Below are 25235 nucleotides of genomic sequence, written 5' to 3' on the forward strand. Positions count from 1 at the left end.
TGGGGTGAAGGCAAAAGGGCCAACAAGTGCCAAGCATCTCTCGGGGAACTCCTTCAAGACTGTTGGAAGACCATTTCAGGTGACTACCTCTTGAAGCTCATCAAGAGAATGCCAAGAGTGTGCAAAGCAGTAATCAAAGCAAAAGGTGGCTACTTTGAAGAACCTACAATATGACATTTTTCAGTTGTTTCACACTTTTTTGTTATGTATATAATTCCACATGTGTTAATTCATAGTTTTGATGCCTTCAGTGTGAATCTACAATTTTCATAGTCATGAAAATAAAGAAAACTCTTTGAATGAGAAGGTGTGTCCAAACTTTTGGTCTGTACTGTGTATATATATATATATATATATAAAATTATCGTACATTTTTATCTGTTCTATAAGTAAATGCATTTTTCAAGTTTTTAATACTCTAATTAAGATGAGCGTGGACAAATATGGATGCTTTATGCAAATGCGTGTTTATTATTATTGAAAGCAGACACAACATAGAGCATGAAGACAAAATATTCTTGTAAATGTAAACATTCACAATGCAAAGCGAATTTTCCAATAGGAAATAATGTAAACGCAGATAATTATGTCCACACACTCACAAATATTCATAAAGAAATCTGTTTTAATGGTATTTTATGTACAAATGATTGTCCCTAATATATCTGAAACAAATACCAATGATTAGTAGACAATATAAAATAAAAAATGAAACGAATTAACCTGCACTTTACTTTTCTAGGAAGGAGAATCTCTCTTCGTGGTCACAATACTATAGTAAGATTTAGTTTCAAGTTGATTTTAAATTTGAACAGATTTTCTTATTAAACTCTATATGATTATAAAGTCTCCCAATCTTCAGTTTAATTCAGTTTTACTCGTATAGCGCTTTTAACAATAGAAGTTGTCTCAGAGCAGCTTTACAAAATAAAAATGTACAGAAATAGATTAATAAACATTTTCGAATAAAAATTTGTTTTTATCCATTTGAGAGATATGATGAAATGATACCAGGTCGAAACCTTGAGAGGAACCAGACTTAAAAGGGAATCCGTCCTCATCTGGGTGACACCAGAAGTCCATTCTTTATTGTTCAATCATTGAGATTATGGACACTGATGGACACTTCTGTTGATGGCAGTTGTAGCCATTGTAGCAAACTGTCCACACTGATCAGAGTCAAAATCCTAAATTTAACCCTCCGCAGCAGATCAATCAGTCTTTACTGGCAGCTATAAAACAGGGGCTAATTGTAATGCTAAAATATATCAAAATGCTGTCGGGAAAAAAAAAAAACTAGATGTTTTTCAGCTTGCATGGAAACTGAAAAACACGTAAATACAATATACTGTGTATGTGTATATATAAATATATTTATTTTGGGCTGTCGAGATTAACGCGTTAACGCAAATTCATTTTAACGACATTAATTTAATTAACGGGCGTTTAATGCAGCATTCTTGTTTGACCATTTTAATCAAAAAAATATATAAATATATTAGAGGCAGATGAGAAACCTTTAACACGACGCAGATTGATTCACGACGTCCTCAAATAAATATAAATAAAAAAATAAATAAACTCCACCAAAAACATAAGAACCAAGAACATAACTATGGAAACATCTCAGAAGAAATTAATATAAAAAAGATTTTCCAGAGTGTAAAGTAATGAAATAAATCTGAAATGATTCATAACAAAAGAAGACATTTTTAAAATAATGTATTTATAACATTAATATATTATAACAAAAACGTGTTCAGATAAATGTGCGATGAAGTTGCGATTAATCACGAGGTAACTTGTGACAGTCGTGCGATTAGTCGCGATAAAATATTTGAATCGATTGACAGCCCTAATATATGAATATATGCAATATATGTATATAAAAAAGAGACTTTTTATTCCCTTGTTCTCTTTTTTTGTGAACGTTTGCTTTTCCTTCCAGGCTCTCTCGCTCTAACATGATGTAACAGCCGTTTCTTTTTCAAAAGTCACCCTTTTTTCAGCTTTAATAGTAGCATCTCTTTTATGTTCTAGATGTCCAGCAGGTTTTGCTGGGGATTTTTGCGAGTTGGATGTGAACGAGTGTTGCTCAGAGCCTTGCTTCCACGCCGGCGTCTGCCAAGACCTCATCAATGGCTACCGGTGCCACTGCCGACCCGGTGAGCTCCTTGCTTGATTTCCTATTCAAGTATGTCGCACGGCGCTGCAAGAATACCGAAACGTGTTCAAACTCCTCTCTCGCAGCTACTTTGTGGGTGTGTGTGAGCAAAACCAGTGTAAGGAGCTGAAGCAAATCAATGTGAAAGAGCACGATTGATATTCACTTCTGAGATGGGAAAAAAAAAGGAGGCTATGCTGAGGGCGGGGGAAGTGACTACGGGTACAGTAGTCTTACCGTCTGCAATGTGTGTGTGCGTTTTTTTTTTTTTTTAATCCTCATTCCTGGCAGGTTGGACAGGCCTTCGCTGTGAGGATGACATTAATGAGTGCCTGCCGCAGCCATGCAACCAGGGGATGTGCATCCAGAACGAACCAGGCCAAGGCTACTCCTGTTTCTGTCAGCCTGGATTTGTGGTGGGTTGCCTCCTCCTCCTCGTATTCTTCCTCCTTCTTTATGTTTTATGTTTTCCTCTTTCCTCCTCATGCACAGCGTGACAAGAGAAGCAGCACGTTTTTTTGTTCAACCTTTTTTTTTTTTTTTGCGGTGTCTGTTAATTTCCACATTACACCAAATCAGCAGTACGGGATGCCAGTTCCTATATACACACTACATTTTTTTGTTTGTTTTTTTAACCGTAATTATCTTTGCATAGCCAGGAATTAAACCTCTACCATTGTTTCACATTTTGTCCCATCATCCATTGTAAAAAAAAGTATTTAGTATCCTGTATATGGCAGTTTCTTGTATAACATATAATCCGATTGGCTCACGGTTACATCCTTAATAATAAGTAATAATCAGTCTTCTTTAGACTGTGCATCTTCATTCACTGAAGCTGATGTGTTTTGCATCTCGATGCATAGCCTACGATAGATTAAAGATGCGTACAGTACGAAGCAGCTGTTACGCTTCACCCCTATTATGACGCAGTTCGATACGATTTCGATTAAATTTTATTTCTTTGTTTCAGACGGACAGCAAATTCTACATTTGTTTAAGTGCCTTCTGACTTCAAAATCATGGCTGCTTTCACAAACACGCCTTTGTAGTGCCAAAAAAAAGACAACAAATTGAATAAACCCAGATGTCTGCAGGAAAATGCAGCTCTACCTCTGCCATGTTATTCTGTATTCTATGTAACTCCCAGGACACGCCTCGTTCTCTGTAGTGTTGTGACACGTCATATTCACGTAGCAGAGAAACAGCGAGGAAAAATTAATCTAAAATTTGTCACTTTCTAAATAATAAAGTACATTGCCACACACTTCCCTTTCAATAATCTTAAGACGTCTATTTTCCACATTGTGATATACAGTAGCAGGTTTTCTCTCTATAGGGCAGAAACTGTGAGTATAATTACGATGACTGCTTGCTCTGGCCATGTCCCGATGGCTTCACCTGCGTGGACGGCGTCAACAGTGTGAGCTGCGTTGCCGTGGAGACAAATGTGACCTCGTCGCCTGCTGTTTTCCTCACTCGCGCTGAACAAGCAGCAGGTAGGCAGACGAGAATCGTGTTGTTGTGCGTTGTTTTTCGGTCGCAGTAATGTTCATAAATGGGATGATACCAAAAAAAAAAAAAGAGCTTCACCAGACTTAACCAGAGCAACATGTATGGTGTTCTACAAAATGTCATTAAAGCATAATTGTACAAAATGAATACAATTAAATGAATGAATGAAACTCCAATGATGATGAAGCCATTTCTTCGGAGGAATTGGAAAACAGGGCATAGCATCCTTTTATGGCTGTGGCAATGTTCTACTACTAGTTATTACACTGAATGTATTGTATGTCCTGTGGCACATATTTTAAAGGTCATAATCCCATGCCTGGATTGATCTCAAATCCAGTTGCATTCTTCATTTGATCCATTTCTTGCTCCCTTGTTGTGTCCTCTGGACAAAACCAAGACCATGTCCTTCATGTTATACTTGTTTTTCCCAGACATTCCATGGAAGCAACGCACTATAGACGAGCCACATGTTTGTTTCCTGACCGTCGCCTTTTTTTTTTTGTTTAGGGTGAATTTCTAGCTTGGGGGATTTCGCAACAGTTGACGCACTGTGTATTAGGCTGTCGTCTGAGAAAGGAAATCCTTTAATCCGTTTTAATTAATTGTTTCCATGAATCGGTTCCAGCATTTTTTGTTGGTTTTTATTCCGCTTCCTTTAAAGCTTCATATGTCAGGAACTGCTTTCGTTCATGGGTCTCGGCAGTGAACCATTTTGATGGAGATGCCCATGTATCTAAAAGCTAATGGACCATTATAGTATAAAGGATTATCAATGAGTCGTTTTTTAATCACTTTCAGATTGCACAATCAACCTGCAAAAATAAAAATCCACGGATACAGCAACAAGAACATCCTCTCATCCTCTCACTCATTTTTTTCACTCTTGTCTCTCACAATCTCACCAATGGACCCCAATATATACCACCATGCACTGTACATGTACATATTCAAACAATTAAACACACCTCGGGGTGTACTGATGTACTGAGGACATGCAAGACACCACATGGACTGCAACTTGAGATCAGGGTGGAACTGGAGACCCTGAACCTGACCACCTGGCTATCCAACAGTCTATCAAGGAAATATCAATACAATACATATATACAAATGTATTGGGACACCTGACTTTTACAGCCATATGTGGTTCTTCCACAATATGTTACCACAATCTTGGAGACAAACATATGTCTTGGAAATTAGTAGCATTCCATTTTTCTATCACTTGAACCAAGACTTGTTCCCACATGACAAAGAGCTCCATGAAAATATGGTTTACATTGGTTGGAGTGGAAGATCTCCTGCTCTAGAACTCCATAGGATGAATGTTAACTACACCCCAGGCGTCCTCACGTCACCTACATCAGTACCTGACTTTACTAACTAGCAGAATGAATGTCCACAAATCTCCACACTCTAAAATATAGAACATCTTCCCAAAAAAATGGAGGTGACTGTAGGAGTCTAATGGTCAAATGTCCATAAACTTTTCTTAAGATGTGCATACGTGTGTGTGTGTGTGTGTGTGTGTGTGTGTGTGTGTGTGTGTTTTGGATAGATAGATAGTTATATTAAGATATTAAGGTTCATCAATGAGCCTCGGCCGACCACGACCCACCGTTCTTCACTGTTCATTCCTTGGAGCACTTTTAATAGATACTGACCACTGCAGACCAGGAACAGCCCACAAGAGCTGAAGTTTTGGAGATGCCCTGAGCCAGTTGTCTAGACGTCACAATTTGTCAAACTCACTAAAAATCTGTACGCTCGCCCATTTTTCCTGCTTCTAACACGTCAACTTTGAGGACAAAATGTTCACTTGCTGCCTAATAAATACCCCCCCACTAACAGGTCATATTAAAAAATTAATAATATTATGTCATATTGTTGTGGCTGATCGGTGTGGCTGATATATATACACACACACACACACACACACACACACACACACACACACACACACACTTTGACTATATATATCCTATAAGACAGACAGACAGACAGATTGATTGATTGATTTTTTTTGCAGGTGTTCAGTGTTCCAGGTGTTCATATTCTAGATTTCTTTATCTGGATAACACCCTCAAAGCTATTTGCTATTTAGGCAACAAAAAACTTAGTTTGTCCAAGATTTCCGTTCATAGTTCCAACTTCGAATTTCTTTTATAAATATAAGGTATTTAAAATATAGTTCTTTATCTTATATTCCATATGTCTCTGCAAAGCCTTTTCCTATGTGACCAGTCTATATACCTGACCTGTGCTCAAAACCCGAAAATAAATAACACTGAGATTGCATCTAACTAATCTAATGAGCAGATTCAAGGGGGACCAGTGATGTACTTTTAAATTTACTTTGCAATGTGTTAATTGGTTTCTGGCATTTACACAAACAAACCCTTAGCACTGAAGTCAGCACTGGCAAAGAAATATGAGCTTTTCCCAAACTGATTTTAAGGGTAAAAATGTAGCTATGTGCAAGATCTCAGCGATCAGCCAGGTGATCTGCAGTATTTGAATATGAAAGAAAATCTAAATCGATAAAAAAAAAGAAATAAAAAAGATTTTTTTTTCGAAAAAGCACGAGTAATGCCTTGTCTTCCGGAATGAAATATCGTCAAGCACCGAAAGATAAACATGTATTCGAATGAAGTCTGTGCCCAGAGGACGGGAGAGCTTCATTATCCGAATATGCTCTCTATAGAAATCAATGCATGACGGATGTGGGAAAGTCAATATGCAGAGGACGCGGAGATGTCCACACACATTCTCTGCCGCCAGACATCCGTGGCAGCCTCATTCGCCTGGACGGCATGATATTGAGGTCACGATTTTGTCCCTGATAAAGCACGAGGAAGTTTATTGACAGAAATGTGAGGCAGCCTGACCAAACCCATCATCAATAATGGATTCTGAAAAGAACGTGTCCTTTTAAATGCGGCCGCATTTGAAGGACAGAAGACAGCACTTCACAGCAGCTTTCTCCACTTTTTCAGGCGCCGACCTGTGCTTTCATTCCCGAGCTTGTTATTTTTTCCTTTTTTTTTCCTGCAGCCAAGGCTGTCATGGTGCGGCACTGTGTACCCTAAAGATGCGTATCTTTATGTAATGAGATTCTTCTCGCTGCACCTGCTACATGCTATTGTCTCAGAGTGTTCCCACTCTCCTTTCCCACCCTGCACACCCAATGTAGCACAGCTGAGTCTCTACTTCATTTTGCAGGAACTGCATGAGGGTTTTGTCTTGTTTAACGAGGACAACAATATCGTCCAGATACTAACAAGAAGACACATGATCTGTCGGATGTCGGAGCTGATTATAATCGTACTCCTCTTCAGTTCATTAGCGCCGCGGTCAGCTTGATCTCAGTCCGTTTAATCGTCTGCTATTGTCATTTACGTGCTAATTGATAACAGCAGATACGATCGCACATACGTGGCTTGTTGATGCTAGCTTCGGCGATACCGCCAACACCGTTGCGCAGACGACTAACGAGGGCTCTTAAATGCGTCTATCTAGGTCGCACTCTAAAAACACCCCGAGCCCTAGATGCGCCTAAGAATAGTTTTTTTGTGAGGCGCTCAGTTAAAACCTTCGTTTGCTCTTTGTGATATCGCCTTCAGCTCTGATTCAATATTCCAGTCACTTAAGCCATTTTGAGGAACAAATGATCTCTCGCGTCCTTGTTAGGGGTCTGACGGTACGCAAACTTTACGGTTTGGTTCGGTACGTACCTCGGTTTTTAAGTCACGGCCCGGGTTAATTTCGTGATGATGTAGAAGGAAGAAATGCGAAACACAAAATTGCTTGTCGGGTTTTTTTTTTATTATTATTTAAACGGCACAAATTAAATTGATTAAATGCAATTAATTCAATGGAAAAAACTAATCAAGATACAGTATGATCTACATAAATGTTCTTTTTTCAGCAGACTTTAACGAATGTCTTCATTCCTTCTATCCTTCATTCATTCACTCCCTCGATATGTGGAATTGTCAGGATTTTCTCATTTTAAGAAAACGTTTTTAAACCTAGACATAAAATGCAGAAGAATCCATATCGCTAGATGGTAAAAAAAAAAATGGTACTCAGATTCTCAGAAGGAACTATGTTTCTGATGTAAAAAGTATTGCATTCAGTACACATGTGCACCGAACCGAAAGCCTTGTCCTGACCCGGTTCGGTACAAAATGTGTACCGTTGCCCCCCTAGTCTTTGTCTTTCAGGAATGCGGGTTGTTGAAGGCACCGGGGCCTGGATTACTGTGTCACTTTACATCATAGGGAAGGTGGGAAGAGGGAATTTCGAAGCAAACGTTACAGGTTCTGTTGGCTGGGGGTTTGAAAATGCCTCGTGTTTGTATAAGGCTTGTATAAGCCTTGGCCCTAAAAATAAAGACACTTAGGTAAAATAAACACTTATATTCCATAACAGTGAACGTCCCTGGTGGAGTCAGAAGAAAATTGAAAACGGTGTAGAAACCACTATCCATGGGCTCTTCCTAACATGATCTGCATAGTAACCTCTATAGTTCTCCAGTAAGGTCTGGAGATCAAATGCCACACCTAGGCAGCTCAGGTCAGAGAAATGTACATTCTCAGTATACTGTACAGCTTCAGGGGCACGGTTTAATTATCAAGCCGTTTGTTTTGTCGTTGTCGGGGAAAAAAAACGTTTGCTCCTGGACATTATGAAATATCGATAATTAGATTACACTGTGTAATAAACTGGGTTTATGGTTTGTATATGTTCGTGCCGCTGCTGCCTAATTGTTCCGTGGCTTTAATAGCCTTGATTCGCATCATTTCGTGGCCCTGGATTCATGAAACACGGTGCTACGTTAAGGTCACCAGAATCGATGCATATTCATGAGCAGTGTTAATGAGGTGTAGCTTGGCTGTGAAGCTGCATCCAGGCTGTTGCGTCGCAGCAGTGTGTCAGGTGTGCATTCTTTCAGGCTTCTAAAGGTGTTATCACTGTGGGACGGTGCAGTAAGCACGTACTGCATTAATAAAAGCAGCTATCGTAAAAATACAGTGCAATGCAGCAGACTTTAATGCAGCTAAACCTCGAAATGGTGTAGTGCACTTTATTATATAAAAAAGAAAATGTATAAATAAAGGTTTCTATTTAGATATTTTAGAGGAATTGGCTAGGTTTATAATCCAATTATTTCAGTTTATCATCTGGAAAAGGTAATCAGGGTAGAAAAAAAAAAGTATTTTTAAACTTTGACAGTTTATTACCTACCGAGATATTTTCATGCTACACAGTTTAGTTAGCACTAGAAGCCAAATTGGAGTAATATTCCTATATCAGATACTCCGTTCCAAAACCGTCCGCGATAAATAAAAAAATGCGATTAACGGATGCCAACCCAAAAATGCTATTTTATGTATACAGTAGTGTACTGTGTTAACATTTTACTTCATTTTATTTTTATCAAAAAACAATTTTTTTCATCATAAAACTCCTATAGGTGTTTTGGTCTATCGTGCTATCTGCGAGACCGGGAAAATCAGCCAAGCAAATTAGTTATGTGGCAAATGCAATTCTGCAATAAATCGGGGGTTTATTTAATTGCAGTCAATCGCTGCAAATTTCGAATTGTTTTGAACGAGTGACGGAGTGAATGGCGCTCATATTACTTGGCAGTTTCTAAAGTAGCACTTGATTCAGCATATCCAATATTTCCAATCTAATTAACATATCCAATCCAATTAATTGTTTGTTTGTTTGTTGAGGTATACTATGCACTAACAGTAATCGTGTGCACAGATTCAATCGGCCGCGCAATACTTAGTTAAGGCTGTGAAGCTGTAATGTGTGCAGACGTTTCAAAATACTCTATAATTTAGTAGCGTAACTATCGTTGAATTATTTAGCGACTCAATCTGTCTCTCATTACAGTAAATTTAAGGGGCTTTCAAAGATGGAACTTAAATACCCTGTCTGTCTGTTTGCTGCCTGCTAATTTAATGGTGCTCACGTATTTCGCATGACACACGTATTTGTATGAGGACTTCTATGACTTCGCTTCTGTGTGTATTCTTCTCCAGTAATAGAAAGTACTCATGGCATTGTTTGGTGGAGAATGGTGTTTTACAGAGCTTGAAAAATAGGCAGTGGATAAACATTTGTTTACTACAGATTTGATTCATATGTGATTTTGGAGCACCTCATTTCATGTTTAGTCCCCATTTACTTTTAGAACAACCTCCACTCTTTTGGGAATATGTTCCCAGATTTTGGGGAGAGGCAGCTCAGTGGTTAAGGTTCTGGGCTAGTGATCGGAAGGTCGGGGGTTCAAGCCTCAATATCGCCAAGCTGCCACTCATGATCTATTAAGCAAGGCCCTTAACCCTCCGTGCTCCAGGTCTGTGCTCTGACGAATTTTGCCATAATGTATACGGTATGTGACATTTTATTCTATTAGTAGCAGAATTAAATTTAGGGGCTGTAGGGTGAACAGGCCGCTCCAGATCTTCCACTCCAACTCATAAACTCTAACTCATGAGCATCATGGAGCTGTCATGAATCATGCTGGAACAGATTTGGGCCTTCCAATTCAAGTGAAGGAAAAATGTATTGCTAGTGCATCTAAAGAAAGACTTTTCCAGTAGCTTTTTCTAAGTACATATGTAGGATTCTTTCAAAATGCACGACCAAAGAAAATACTTATGGAACATGAAACTGAAGCGTTCCAAATAACCACTGTTCTCTGCTGTAGTCGGAACCCTGCTAAATGCGATAACATCTCATCATACCCAGCTTGAGCTTGCTATAAAAATTAGCCACCGATGCTTACATTGCATTAAAAAACAATAAACAAACAAACTAATGCATCCAAAAGCTTCAATGCAATTGTGTGAGACTTACTTGGGTATAAGTTTGGAGAAGAACAAAATATTGCTGGAAATGTCGGGTATCCCAAAACATTTGTCCATAAAGTATATTTCATTTTAGACAGCGATGTAAAGTGTTTGAGTAAATGTACTTTGTTTTGTACTTAAGTAATTTTTTGGCTACTTTTTAGTTTTACTGGGTATCAAAGATATAACCAACTTTGTCTCTCTACGCAACTACATTTGATCCAGAAGAGGCTATATCGCCATCCCCATTTTATCTGTTCATTGAATACTAATGGTTCTTCTACTTTGTGATGTACTGTAATTTTGTTATTTTAAAATTTTTAAAGCTTTATTACTTTCTCTTTTTTTAAGCTGACTTGTTTGGTCTTTGTATCATTCTGGTATTTTGAGGTGTACAATTTGATTTGTATTTTAAGAAGTCATATTGAAATTTATGAAATTGAACTTGTAATGGAGTCTGTTTTGCAGTAATCTATAATTTTCCTCAAGTATGATTTTAAGGTACTTTTTACACCCCTAAATTGAGACTTTCTAATTTTGGTCATGGACATTACGAGGTGGTATCAAAATGTTTTGAGACTAACGGTGCTAAATGGTGCTATTCTGACCATGTGCATTACAACATCTGTGATTTCATCATGGGCAGCAAGTTAGAACAAGGAGCAAACATGAAATTTTGCGTGAAACTCTGCAAACCTGCTACAGAAACAAAAGAGCACGTCATAAGCGGAAGAATGTCACTGAAAGACGACGAGAGATAAGGAAGACCTTCAACGAGCTCAACCCCCAAAAATATCGCAACCATTAAGCAACTTGTGCATGTTGATCATCGAAGAACAATCTCACTTCACATTATTTCACTTTTGCAACCATAGTACTCCTCACATTCGGCTCCTGCGGACTTCGCCATATTCCTGAAAAGTTAGGTCACCGTTTTGACACCTTTGGAGAATTTTTTGATACCACCTCTAAATATCTGTCGATAGTTGATGAGTTCAAACTTACATTTCTTTAATATCGGTTTTGGAATTGGGAAAGGAATGCGAGAGAAAGCTAGTAAACGTTTATTGAAATTAAGGCGATTGGTAGGAAGTTCTTTATTGTTCTTGTTGCGTTTTCCTTTTTCGAAGTTTTTGAGAATCTAGCTTACTTCCTTCACCTTCTTTCTTCGCACACTAATAAACTCAACGTAAAAGCTATTGGCTGATTTCGGAGAAATACAGTGCACGATGACGAGAATGCAGTATTCCTTGATGCTTTGGTTAAAGTGGTGGCGTGACTGTGTCTGTGCTGAGCTGAACGCCCCCGAGCTGATGCGGCACAAAAGAAGTCTGATGTAAGAATGATGTAGGAAATTGTGTTTTTTTGTAGACAGTAATAAAATACTGACAGTTTCTATTCTAGGCTAGAGAGTCATCAAGCTGTCCGTTGTCATTTTTAACATTTGACAAATCTTGACAGACAGTGTTTTCTTCAGGTTTTTTTTTCCCCAGATTTTAAATGAATTTAGTTGGCATTTCAGGTTTTGTAGCAGTTTGAACCATTTGAAAACCTAGCTAACCTAAACCTAATGTTCAAACTGCTATTCAGGGCCAAGTTTTAGAACCAAAGTACACCTGCATTTGAGATCCTTGATACACCTTCTTGACAAACATGGAGTCTTGGAAAGAGGCCTTCCCATGCTAATGAGGCATAGCCGTGCCTGCTGGCAGTTGGCCGTGACTACATCAAAACTTTTCATCAACAAGAAACTCAATTTAATGAGTGATTTGCTCACCTGGGGGACATTTTTCATAATCATTTCCACAACTTACAAGCCAGAAGATGGAGGAGGAATGGATCTTCCTTGTTATTTTTATTTGTCCTAATTGCTGCCAGGATCAAATCACTTCACATTACCATGTGACCTGTTGTCTGTATACTGTACACCAGGGGTGCCCAGTACGTCGATCGCGATCTACCAGTATGGATAATTTTGACTTGGTAATTTTATAAGTAGCTTGCATGCTGAAAAAGTTTGTGCCCCTGCTGTACACATTGAAAAGACAAGTATAAATGTGCTTCTGATCGGAATGTTATCCGATCAGAGTGTCCTGGTGCAAAGGTAGTTGAGAACACATTGTGAACGGATATCAATGTAATGTAAACGCAATCCAGCCATCGTGTCTGCATTCGCAGGTCAACATCATGCAAAACCCAGTAAACTCATGTACACTGCCCGGCCATCCAGTGTTTATGTTGATGAACCTGAAAGCAAGAAGTGTATTTATTTATATAAGACTTTAATTAATATGAATTGTTTCAGAGGAGCCCACTTCAGGCCCGATCTGCAACGGGGCCATCTTCTGCAGACTTATTTAAATATTGAACGGGAAAGATAGATCGGTTACCTAGATAGAGAAGTCATTTGTTGTTGCCAAGTGTAATTGCGCCATGTCTTGATTGACTGATGATCAGAGCCAGAGTTCCTCTAAACTTGTCCAAATCTTATAGCAATGGCTAGAACTAGCTGTGAGACCAATAGGTCCAGACCTCGGTGGTTTTAGAAACCTTTGGGTTTTTTAACTAAAAGTTTTCTTTTTAAAAATGCCCCAACCAGCGGTGGTGATTGGTTTTTAACAGACCTCCGGCTTAATTGGCTGTTACTGTATCTCTCACAAGACGTGAGCTATAACAATTTACCTTCATCTTGAGAAGTATGTGACAGAAGAGTATTGGCTAATATCTAGTGGTGGACAGTAGCAAAGTAAATGCAATTTGTTATTGTAGTTAAGTAGCTTCATCTGTACTTCACTTTGTACTTCTATCTGGGGAGACTTTTATTTTACCTTCACTACATTTCAAAGTCACTTTGTACTTTTTACTTAGCTACATTTTGCAAAATCTGGCATTATGAGTGAATAAAAACTTGTCAAGCCACCAATCAGTGTAGAGCTTTTGAACCTGTTTTGATTGGTGGTATCTACTTAGCACCAACAGACAGTTTAGTATCAGGTGAACACAACAGAACATTTTAAGAAGAATAAATGATGGAAGAAACCCCTGATTCTAACTCGCCACCACACCAGTGTGCTTTTTTTTTCAAGTAGTTCAAAAGAAGGTTTTGGGCTCATGAAAATTGGAACTCCTCAATATAGCTCTATTAATAGATTGGTTGCTAAGAGTTACATTAGTGTCTTTTAAACTGAGTTGATAACGCAAGAGTCTTGTGACAAAAATGATAATAGGAACATTATAGCCATAATTAATCATAGTACTTCTGATGCTTAAGCACATTTAAAGGCAAATGAAGTGCTTTTATTGGATTAAGATTTTACTGAGAGTATCTCAGGTACATGCTTCAACATAAGTTAGAAAAGTGAGAATTTCCAGGAACCTATAAATGTGAGCAATTTCTTAAAAAAAAAAAAATTCTTACTAAGAATTTTACCCCAATTGAGTGTCCTCCTTATCAAGAAAACTGAATACAGTACATAGCTCAGATGTGGAAATATCTGGGCTGTCACTGGGTGACTATGAGGTTTTAATTGGAAAGATCTTCTGCATTGCATCTGTTCTACGTATCTCATCTGTTATTACCTGCTTTTTGTTCTCCCTCCAATATCTTTTGCTTGTGGATCAGGCCAGAAATCTTCCCAAAATATTCCACAGTTCTCATTTTACATAATTGATATTGAAAAACACTCATTATTGTGCATACTTAAATATATTTCATATATTAAATGGGGACAATTGTGAAGTCTTGGGAGGATTTTAAAAGCGCATTCAAAATTCATTCAGTCCTGTTTGAAGTTCTGTGATTGTAGAGCAAAGAGCTACTCTATGAGTCACAGTGATAATGGAAGGCCTTGAGAAGAAAAGCCACATGCTTTCAAGCTTCTTTGGCATGCTCAACGTGAAAGGAAGGAAGCATTTTTAGTGTTGTGCAAACTGACAAACTGGGTTGCACACAGCTAACATACAGTATAAAGTAGAGTCCAAAATTCAGAGGCCACATTCTAAATATTTCTTTTTCTATTCAAATGGAAAACTACGGAAGCCCATTGCATTCACAACTAAAAATAAAATTCACAGAAAGGATCTCATAATTATGACTTACTATCTCGTAATTATGACTTATTGTCTCATAATTGACTTATCTCATAATTATGAGGTCCTGATCTCATAAGTATGACTTACTATCTTATTTGACTTATCTCATAATTGAATTATCTCATAATTATGACTTATCTCATAATTGACTTCTCATAATTATGAGATCCTGATCTCATAATTATGACTTAGTATCTTATAATTATGAGATCCTTATCTTATAATTATGACTTAGTAACTCCATATGATAGCTGCTACATCTCCATGGTTGCGCAATGAGGTGCTTCAGAGCAAAAAAACGCAGTAACGTCAGATCCGGTGTTATGCGCTAAAACGCTCCCCTGCCACAGACTGCCCCAACTTATCTCATAATTATGAGATACTAAGTCATAATTGTGAGATCAGGATCTCATAATTGAGATAAGAAGTCATAATTATAAGATAAGTCGTAATTGAGATCCTTTTTTAATGATTTTTTTTTTTGTGAATGCAATGCGTTTCCGTAGAAAACCCTTTTTTTTAATGATGAAAAAAATCTTCAAAATATTTTATATATCTGTTATTCAAGATCTTCATATTCTTACTCTTTCCAGGTCAATATTTGAATGTAAGCAAATGAGTGATAGTGAGCGTTAATTGATTGCATGCAAAAGCTCTATAGATATTTTGTTCATGCCTAATATTTTCAACGCTTCTAAGCGTGTGTTTAGATGACATTTCGATGGATTTGATCTAAAATACTGTAGAGCAGGAGGTTAACATTTTTGTCATTAAAACGAAAGCATACTACGCAAATACCGTGACAATCTGAAGTTCATGTGGGTATTTGAAAAGAATCGTCTTTTCACTCAATGTTGTCAACGTTATGATTTAAAATGACATTTGTATTATGTAGAACAAATATATCCCTAATATATATATTAGGGATATGCCTCTCCATAAATGAGCCCAATGTGATTCATCACCTATGATACATTAAAGATACATATAAAGCAGCTACCAAATGCGAGATGATTCACCCGTATTACGATGCAGTGCGATCTGTCGATTTTATTCAACACAATGTGATTCACTGCGATACGATGAAATGGAAAACATGATGCAAACAGTTTTTGTAGTGCAAAAAAAAGATGAAATGAAACCAGCGGTTCTTTTCCTGTTTTGTGCAGGGTGCAGCTCTACCTCTGCCATGTTAATCTGTATTCTATGTTACTCTCAGCTCTCCATAGTGTTGAGATACATCGTTAGAGAAACAGTTTTGCTTTGCACTGTTTTCTCCACTACTTGAATTTGTGTATTTCTTTGACTCTCTCTAGATATCAGCTATGGAAGATATTCTGGTGCATCTTTCCTGGAGTTTGAGCACATTCATCTCAGTGCTGTGAGTAATATCACAGTGAGGTTTCAGACTCGCTCTGTGAACGGAACAATCCTATTCGTCGACCAGCCATTTGGCTGCCTCTTTCTCAAGCTCTACCTCAACAATGGAATTTTACAGGTAAAGGTTCAGTAGGTTCTATAATTTAAAAGCTACGTGTCAGATGTTTTATACGTGGTGTGAGTTTCATTTTGGGAATTAGAATTCAAGATGTCAGGGATGTTGAGATTTAAGTTAATTAACCATTCTGTATTGGTGTCTATCCTACTATATAATCAGGATAATTTCTATCATTATTATTACCATTTTCTCGATCCCCTCGCTTCAAATGCCTTCATGTGAGATTAATTAAAATCTCACATTCAAATAAGTACAGACTAAAACTCTCTTCTGAGTATTTTAAAAGCAACGCTTCACGTTTTCTAATTGTTCATTTGTCTCCTTTTTTTCCAGTATGATTTTTCCTGCAGCCAAAACGAAGGGATTCATAGCATTAATACCAAAGTACAGGTCAATGATGGCAAAGAGTATTTGGTGCACATAAGGTAATATTTTTTGCGTAATTTCTTTCAAGTTGTCCAAAAGTGATAGAAAGTTGTCTCTACTGTGTGCAGACATGCCTGGGCATGCAGGTTTCATGACAGGCTTAGGATAGATACTGATAGTACCCATGTTGGACAGGGGATGAAAGCATTCACATACAGTGCACTGCAGTGCACTCCCATACCACCCCAAAAAACTTACTTTCGGCTTCTCCTATTAGGGGAGCCCCAGCGGGAATCCGTATTCATGATCCACATGCTTGATTTGGCACATGTTTTTTTTACGCTGGAAGCCCTTCCTTACGCAACCCTCCCCATTTATCCGGGCTTGGGACCAGCACTAAGAGTGCACTGGCTTGTGCAACCCTAATGGCTGAGGTTGGTTTCCTGACCAGGGATCGAACCCGGGCCGCATCGGTGAGAGCGCAGAATCCTAACCACTAGACCACCAGGGAAAAAAGATGCTCTAGCACTGCTTGACTGGTCAACCTTCAGGGTACAATGAAGCTCAATCTCAAGACTCTTCTCGGTTTTGAAAAAAAGGTGGTGGAAAGAATATCACCTACTAACAATGGCTCTTCCGTAGGTACAACTACAATTACAAAAAAGTTGGGACCCTGTGTAAAATGTAAATAAAAACAGAATTCATGTATTTGCAAATCACGAGGAACAGTGTGCCATACAGTATGTGAGTGGTACAAAATTCTAGCTAAACTGATTAACTGATAACTGATAATAAGCCACATGTTCCCTCTCCTCTTCAGTCCGGAAGACATGGTGTCCATGGTTTCCAAAAACGAAATAAATATTTTTATTCGCCTGAAGACAGAACAGTTTTTCATTTTGCTTCAGTACATTTAAAATGAACTTTCACCCAGAGAGGATGGCAGCGTTTCTGGATTATGTTCACGCATGCCTTCTTCTTTGCATGTTGAATATTTAACTTGCATTTGTGGACAGCAAACTGTGTAAACAGACAATAATTTCTAAAGGTTTTAATAAACCCATGAAGTGATTTGCATTACAGAATCATGACTGTTTTAAATGCAGGGTTCCAACTCTTTTAGCTGCCCAGACGGGTTTGTAGAGGGCTTTTATTTTCCGTCCATGACCTTCTAAAGCGAGTTCAGGATATATTTCCAGTTAGAGTCTTAAGAGCATCTGCCCCAATGCCATACATGAGTACATACAGAGTTTCTGGTGCAATAGTGGTGAGTATGGGTACACTCAATGTTGACGGTTGTAAATTTGGTGTAACAAATCTTGTACACAGCTCTACTAATTTGATGCTGAACATGCACTGGCAATGCAATGGAAGTGATTGGTGATGCTCTTATATCTATAATGTACAATGCTGGATATTTTCCTGCATGTCTGTTTGAAACACTACAGGCTCAACAGAATGTTCTTGTGTTCATTCATTTACATTCATATTAAGGAAAAAAAAAATTGGACATGGTAAGCCATTAGTATTGTATTTTTTGCCACTAGACCAGTTTGCTTCAACTTACCATCAGATCCTACAGGTGTAAGGAAAAACAGGATGTGCCTCTAAAAAATATACTTTTTTTTTTTGCCATTAATTTTCACTACGACACTTCTGCCCAAATCCCTCACTGCTCCCTGTTATTCGTTTAAAAGCAAAGATAAACTGTAGAGAGAAGAAAAAGACCTGGTAATTGTTAGGAGGGGGGAGAAAGGCAAATATTTCAGGCATGTATCCATCCCAGAAGAATTGTCCCACTAAGGGCATGTCTGAGCAGCCGACACTTCGGACCGCCCCCCTAGAGCGCCAAGGTCCCCTCTGTCGTTGGCCTTTTTTAATATATCACTCCGCCAGGAACAATTCTTTTTATATGTAACAGAGGTCTACAGGGACTGACAGGCTCAAGGACTTGCAGGGCCTGCTGCCCTCTGGCAAGGTGCCACGCCGCCAATGTCGAGCAGAACACAGTTACAGGCTTAGCAAGTCATGCTGTTACCTTGTTTTTTTTATTTATTAATTTTTTTTTGACTTCTCACTCGTTTTTTTTTCCAGTGAGTGGGTTTTCATGAGACACAGACTTGTGGGCCCGAAGCGTCCACGAGCAGCTAGCCTCCTGCTGCACATATTAAGCTCGGAATCTGCTCTAAGATAATTATCTTCTTTCCCTTGTTATTGGAAGGGCAGAATGAGCTTTGGGAATCTCAAAGGTGTTTTATCTTGAAGGAAGGAAGGCAGGAAGGATGGAAAGGAAGGGCCAACGAGTCAGAGTAGGGACGGCAAAAGCTCTCGGCTGTCTTTGTTTTATTGCATTCTGTTAATAGCCTGTCACTGCCTTGACACTATCAGACATTATTCGATATAGCTGTTAGAACACAATTTATTAGGTTTGTCCTATAGCCATGTTTCATACGCGGTCCCGGAGTGCCCTATGGGAGTTTCGTACATGAGAACAACTTGTGTGTCACGTTTTTGGAATGAAAGAAGTGTGTGTGTGTGTTTTCCCACTCTGTAATAGAAAAGTCAGCTTTTCCATTTCGAATGTGCACCCCCTTCCATCTTCATACATGCTATCAGGCATAAACGCAGGCACGATTCCAAAGCAAACGTTCACATCACCCAATCTGACTAAGCACACAGAACAATAGCCTTAATTAAAAAGATGAAAACTACGCCTTTGATTAGATTTTTCACTCCGTCGGCACAGGGTGAGAATCGAATTGCGCTGGTTTTATGCATCGATTGAATAGAAACAATGGCGCGAAGCTGAAATGTCGAGGCGGACCGCATTTCAATGTTGAGCGAAATGTCTTTTCACGTCGCATTAAAAATCAGATTGATATTACGCATGTAAGACATTGTATGTGAATATTAGTATATTAGTTCAAATTTGATTTATTAATAGAATAAGGAGCAATTTTTATACGTATCAGCATACATATTATATATACGTATCATTCTTATATATAAACTCTTATAATGGAACAATTCGCAGAAAAGTTTGTTGAACCATTTAATTATCATTTTTAAATTATAATTTTTTTACATAGTCTTTATCAAATATCAAAAACAATTTCTTTGTAAAAAGCTTTTTTACATATTTACACACTAATAAATGTGGTTAATAAAGTTCTTTTAAAGAAATATGTAACGTGTCTTATTAGGTGAAAGTTAAACAAGCTTTTCTAAGGTTTCTAATGAGAAAGACGAGCTAAAGTTGTATGTAAAGATGCAACTTTTTTCCAAAATGCAGTGATCTGGAGTGGAGGGTCTCTGTGAAGTGCCCTTAAACACACATTATTAAATCTGTTGATGTACAGTCAGGGAGGGACATATCAAGTGGATACTCTGTCTTTTGAACTAAACAGTACCATCGATGCCGAGGGAAGGTCACTCATATTGTAGAGAAGAAGATTGTTTGATTGGACCAAAAAAATAAACTGATGAGACGTGCAATACAGAATGCAATGATTGGCAAACCTCATAAACCCATATTTTGTTCAAAATAAAACTCAGTTTAAGCTGAGGAAATGTACAATTTGAAGGAAAAAAATAAGGTCATTTTGAATTTGATGGCTGAAACACATCGTAAAGTTGGGACAGTGCAACAAATGACTGGAAAGATTAAGATTAAGATTAAGAAACATTTTGAAACTAATTAAGTTAATTGACAACAGGTCAAAAAGATGATTGGGTATAAATAGTGGGCGGGGCTTCACCAATCTGTGAAAGACTGTGTCTACAAATTGTGGGTCAATTTCAGAATAATGTTCAACATAAAATTGCAAAACCTTTGAATAATCTCATCATTCTGGGAAGCAAATTATTGCATGGGTTCATCTTTGCCTTGCCATCCACAAATGCAGGTTAAATCTCCATCATGCAAAGAAGATGCATGCACGAACATGATCCAGAAACAAGTTAAACTGTTCTGTTTAGACGAATCGAAATTTTAGTTTCTTTTTGAAAACAATGAACACCACGTCCTTCAGACTAAAGAGGTGAGGGACTATCTGACCTGTTATTAGCACTCAGTTCAAAAAGTCATATCTCTAATCATCTGGTAATGTATTAGTGCCTGTGAAACTTGCACATTTCGAAAGGTTGCGTCAATGCTGAATGGTATATACAGGTTTTAGAGCCACAAATGCTTCCACCCAGAAAACGGATTTTTTTTCCGGGATGGCCTTGCATATTTAAGCCAAAGACAATGCTAACTGCATACTGAATCTATAACTTGATAGTAGAAGACTCGCCTCATGAAACAAAAAACACAACAAAGGACACCCAGAACTGTCAAGCAGTTACAATGGGAAAACGTTTTTCTCCCAAAACTTCAGCAACTGGTCTCCTCAGTTCCCAGATGTATATGTGATGCTACACAGTAAGCATAGCCCTGTCCCTTTATGAAATCATTTGTAGCCATCAAATTCAAAACGACCTTGTTCTTTTTCCTAAAATTATTTATATATTCTCAGTTTAAACATATAAGTTTTATTGTGAATAGAATGTGGATTTATGAGATTTGCAAATCATTGCATTCTGTTTGTATTTACATTTTATGTAGTATCCCAACATTTTTTTAATTGGGGTTGTAAAAGGGCATTAAATAAACACTGAGACTCAAGGTTAAGTGGTTAAGTGAAGCCAGTGTTGTGTATAAGAGGCAAAGCATTGAAGTAGAATGTAATAAGTCGGTGGAAAATCAAAAGTCCATCAATTTCAGTGCAGTGTTTAAAAGACTGCGGCTCCAATAAGTTAGTTTCCTCACATCCTACGCACCTCTTTATTACTCGATGTTTGAATTCCTCACCAGTGCTTATGCACCACCAATATCATGCCTCATAAACTAGGATATGGCTCATTAAACATATCCGGTTTTATGGGACGTTTAGCTTACACGATACAACATGCCAGGCTAGTGTGATATACCTGAGGAGCACTGAGAAATGTTTTATTATTGTTTTTAATCTTAAGATTTATTTTATTTTTTTTAAGTTTCTTGTGTAGATTACTTTTTCGCATTTCAAATCAACGATTGGGTTCTGAAAAAAGCTTAACATGTAAAGTGAAATCATGTTAAAAAGATTGCCGTACTCATGTGTGATATATTGCTTGTTGAAATGTTGTGGTAAAGTACACCACTCCAGATTAGAGTGCAACACTTTTTTTGCGTTGTGCTTGAGCCCTACTACATCACCACCTACATCCTCTGGTAGATAGCAAACAGTCATCTCTGAAATTAACGGTGCCCTTGTGAAAGAGGGCCATTTTACGTAACATGGGAAATATATGGGAGATCTCTGATTGGGGAAAGTGCAAAAGTAAGAAAATAGAAAGAAATTATCAAAAGAACAATTATAAGGGAACTACATGTGCCAAAATTATTGGCATCCCTATCAATGAGTAGTGTGTGCGAGTTTCCCCGATGGAATTGCGTCTTTTTTGCCTTTTAGCTGGCTGTACAAAACAGGGTTGAGTCAGCAGGATGGAGATGGCCATGCAAAATACGTGATTCTTGCAGACAGATATTTATTGAAAATGTATCTTCTACTATGAAGAGGACATTATATTGTTCCTCAAAATGCCCTTGAAACCTTGTTAGAATGCATCCAAACAAAGGTTTTAAAGGTTCTTTCTTTTGGAGAAACAATATCTTTATCCCATTTGGAGATCCTTTTCGATATGCAGCAATGGTCATTAGGTTGTTTTTATATGACCATATTCTAGTGTTTGATGTCATAAAGCTCTGTTTGCATAGAACCCAGTCATTGTGTCTAGGTGCTTGAGTTTGGGATTAGATGAACGCTTAAGCTTTCTTCTGCTAGGAAAACAGATTTTTTACTTAGCGGTGGTAATTCTTTGACAAATTTCCAACCATGAGAGATATTTGCTTTTCTAAACGTCTTTCTGGTCTTCCTGTGTGTGTGGGAAAACATAGACCATTATCTTTCAGGCAAGTACATTACAGCTCAAGTTGTTTTCAACTTCATAATAAATTTCAGATGTTTATGAGATTTGTGGAGATTCATTTAACCAGTTTGTAAAGTCAGGAACTGCTGTAGGTGAGGTGAGGAGGCCTGGGGTGTAGTCAGTGTTCCAATCAATCACAAAGGTGTTTCATAAGGTTGAGATCAGAGCTGTATAGCAGATCTTTCACTCAAATCCATCTAGATAGATAGATAGATAGATAGATAGATAGATAGATAGATAGATAGATAGATAGATAGATAGATAGATAGATAGATAGATAGATAGATAGATAGATAGAGAAATGTACAAGTGCAGATGCATATGTAACAAGGTTTTACAAAAGAAAAAAACGTGGGGTCTTAAAAATGTATAAAAATGAAAAAAAAAAAAAAAAAGAATTTAGGGCTCGGTTTAGGCCAGTTGCTAACAACATATTTGTGCTTGTGTTTGTTTTTAATGTGATATAGGATATAGCACCCTGTATAAAGAGTCTGGGCATGATATTTTTTTAAATGTACAACTGTGCAAAAGTTACACTCTGTGTATATACAGAGGATATATAAGTTAAAAATGTAATATAAATCGGATGTTGAAGAATGAACCAAATTGTTCCAAAAATATATACAAATGCTCCCCGAGTAAGGATTGTTCAACTTGACTTTCGATCTTACAATGACGATGTCTGTATGACAAAATAGTAAAAAAAAAAGCAGTTTAGGCTCCGCCTTCCATATACTGTAAAGTTTATACAATACTGTGAATTGCTCTGCTTTGCTAAATTATGTACTGTAACTTGTTCAATTATTAACTATTTTAAGATTGTTGGATTGTTTTTGGCAAGTTTTAAAGTGTCGCATATCTTTATTGGATCGCGTTATTAAAAAAAACATTAAAAGGCACCTTAAATCCATCATAGTTATATAGCACAAAGCCATGATTTGTTCTCATAGAATTAATCTATTCTCCCCCCTCCTATGTCATTTGCTCGTCTATATTTTGAACACTGACTCATAAAAGACAGCGGAATCAAAACGAGTGTGGAGGATAAAAACAAGTTCTAACTCTGTGCTAAAATTTGACATGCCACGTCTAATAGAAAATAACGAATACGGAATTCATCGTGTATCCTGCTTTACTTTTAAAGCACTCAGTTCTCCTTGGTATCCATGGAAACAATGCTGATCCTATTCTCCACAAACTGTTTTTCGGTGAGAATATTAAAAAGAGGTTTAAAAAAAACAAACAAACAAACATAATCGTAAGAATGCTAATTAGATTGCACAGCTTTTAAAATAATTGCTGTTTCTTTGGGCAAAAGAGAGAGAAATTCTTTCTAATAAACAGGAGTGTGTTATATCTTCGCCGCAAAGTAAACTTACAGGCCGTTAATTCAGCGTGTTTACTATCCGAGCGAAGAGATGAATCGCGTTCTAACATTCGTGTCTGTCTGATCATCACCATTCATATTCTTCACTATTGTGCGAGTCCTTTATTTCACTAAAAAGTGCTTTTTCCTCTACAGACAGTCTCTCGCTCCGTGTGAAGCCGATGTCGCCGTGTCTGGCTTTCGACGTGCTCAAAGTAATCCAAACAATTACCGGCCAGGAGTTGCTTTGCAAACAACGGCCCGTGTTTTTGTCGGAGGTCTACCACTTAATTACTCTACAAAAAAGGTACGATTATTCCTGTTACTTCATTTGCATTGGCTTGTTGTACATGTGTGTGTGTGTGTGTGTGTGTGTTAATGCATTACAGATTAAACCCTCTTCCCACACATTTATTCAGCAGTAGGCTGTGCTCATATATATGCCGCAATGACTGTGAGCTCCAGGTGATGAGATTCAAGTTCGACTTGCAGGTTCTCACTGTCCGGTTATGTTAATTAGGAAGATTAATCCCAAACATCAGCCAGGCGATGTCTAAACACTGAATGCTGGCAAAACAGAGTGATAGTCTGTGTTGGCAGTGTAGTTTCACACTGTCTGTATACAGTAGAATGCAACCCTGCACTGCTGAATCTCATGAGATTTATGCAAGTTGACTGGAGTCATTAATAGTTACCATAGAAACAAATTCCTTGCTCTGGCTGTAGGGTGCAGGTAGCATGAAACATACTGTAATTTTAAAACCCAAATTAAAAATAGTTACAATTGTAGCCAACAACATAAGAAATCAATTTTGACCCGAAAGCAACAATTCAGAACTCCAATATGCAGGGTATTTTTATATATATATATTAAAAAAAATAATAATAAAAATATATATATATATATATATATATATATATATATATATATATATATATATATATATATATATATGTTTTTTTATTTTTTTTTATTATTATTATTATTATTATTTTATATATATATATATATATATAATTTTTTAATTTTTTAATTTTTAATTTTTACTTTTATTTTTATTGTTGGTGGTTACTTGTACATGCACAAGGTAGTTCAGACCACAGCTAAATATAGGCCACGTCGAATAAGGTGAACAACCTGACAAAATAAATTGGAGCGGAGATTGCTATTTACGCTTGGAGGGTGAACAGAGCCTAATTATTCTTCAGAACTAAGCAGGCAGGGCTCGAACAAGTAACAAGTGTGGGTGTTAACAAGCAAGAAAGGGCATGGAATCGGAGATGAGCCGAAGCCGATGGGAAAAAAGAAAAAAAAAAAGGAAAGAAAATCGGTTGAGAAAGTTGTTG

General features: G+C 37.5%; 1 protein-coding gene across 9 annotated transcripts in view; it reads left to right on the forward strand.

Annotated features, from left to right (window-relative positions):
• The window catches only part of eys (eyes shut homolog), a 400588-nt gene that overhangs the window by 243275 nt on the left and 132078 nt on the right, over window positions 1-25235 (forward strand). For all 9 annotated transcript variants that reach the window (XR_006924828.1, XM_046842744.1, XM_046842742.1 and 6 more), the window contains 6 exons: window positions 2041-2165; window positions 2456-2580; window positions 3504-3663; window positions 15963-16144; window positions 16478-16569; window positions 24045-24195. Coding sequence is in view for 8 of the 9 variants with exons in the window: in XM_046842744.1 (XP_046698700.1) it covers window positions 2041-2165; window positions 2456-2580; window positions 3504-3663; window positions 15963-16144; window positions 16478-16569; window positions 24045-24195 (835 nt within the window). In the remaining variant the exon portion in view is untranslated. The remainder of the gene's footprint in view (window positions 1-2040; window positions 2166-2455; window positions 2581-3503; window positions 3664-15962; window positions 16145-16477; window positions 16570-24044; window positions 24196-25235) is intronic.

Source organism: Silurus meridionalis, chromosome 28, assembly GCF_014805685.1.
Source record: "Silurus meridionalis isolate SWU-2019-XX chromosome 28, ASM1480568v1, whole genome shotgun sequence".
Classification (NCBI taxonomy): domain Eukaryota; kingdom Metazoa; phylum Chordata; class Actinopteri; order Siluriformes; family Siluridae; genus Silurus; species Silurus meridionalis.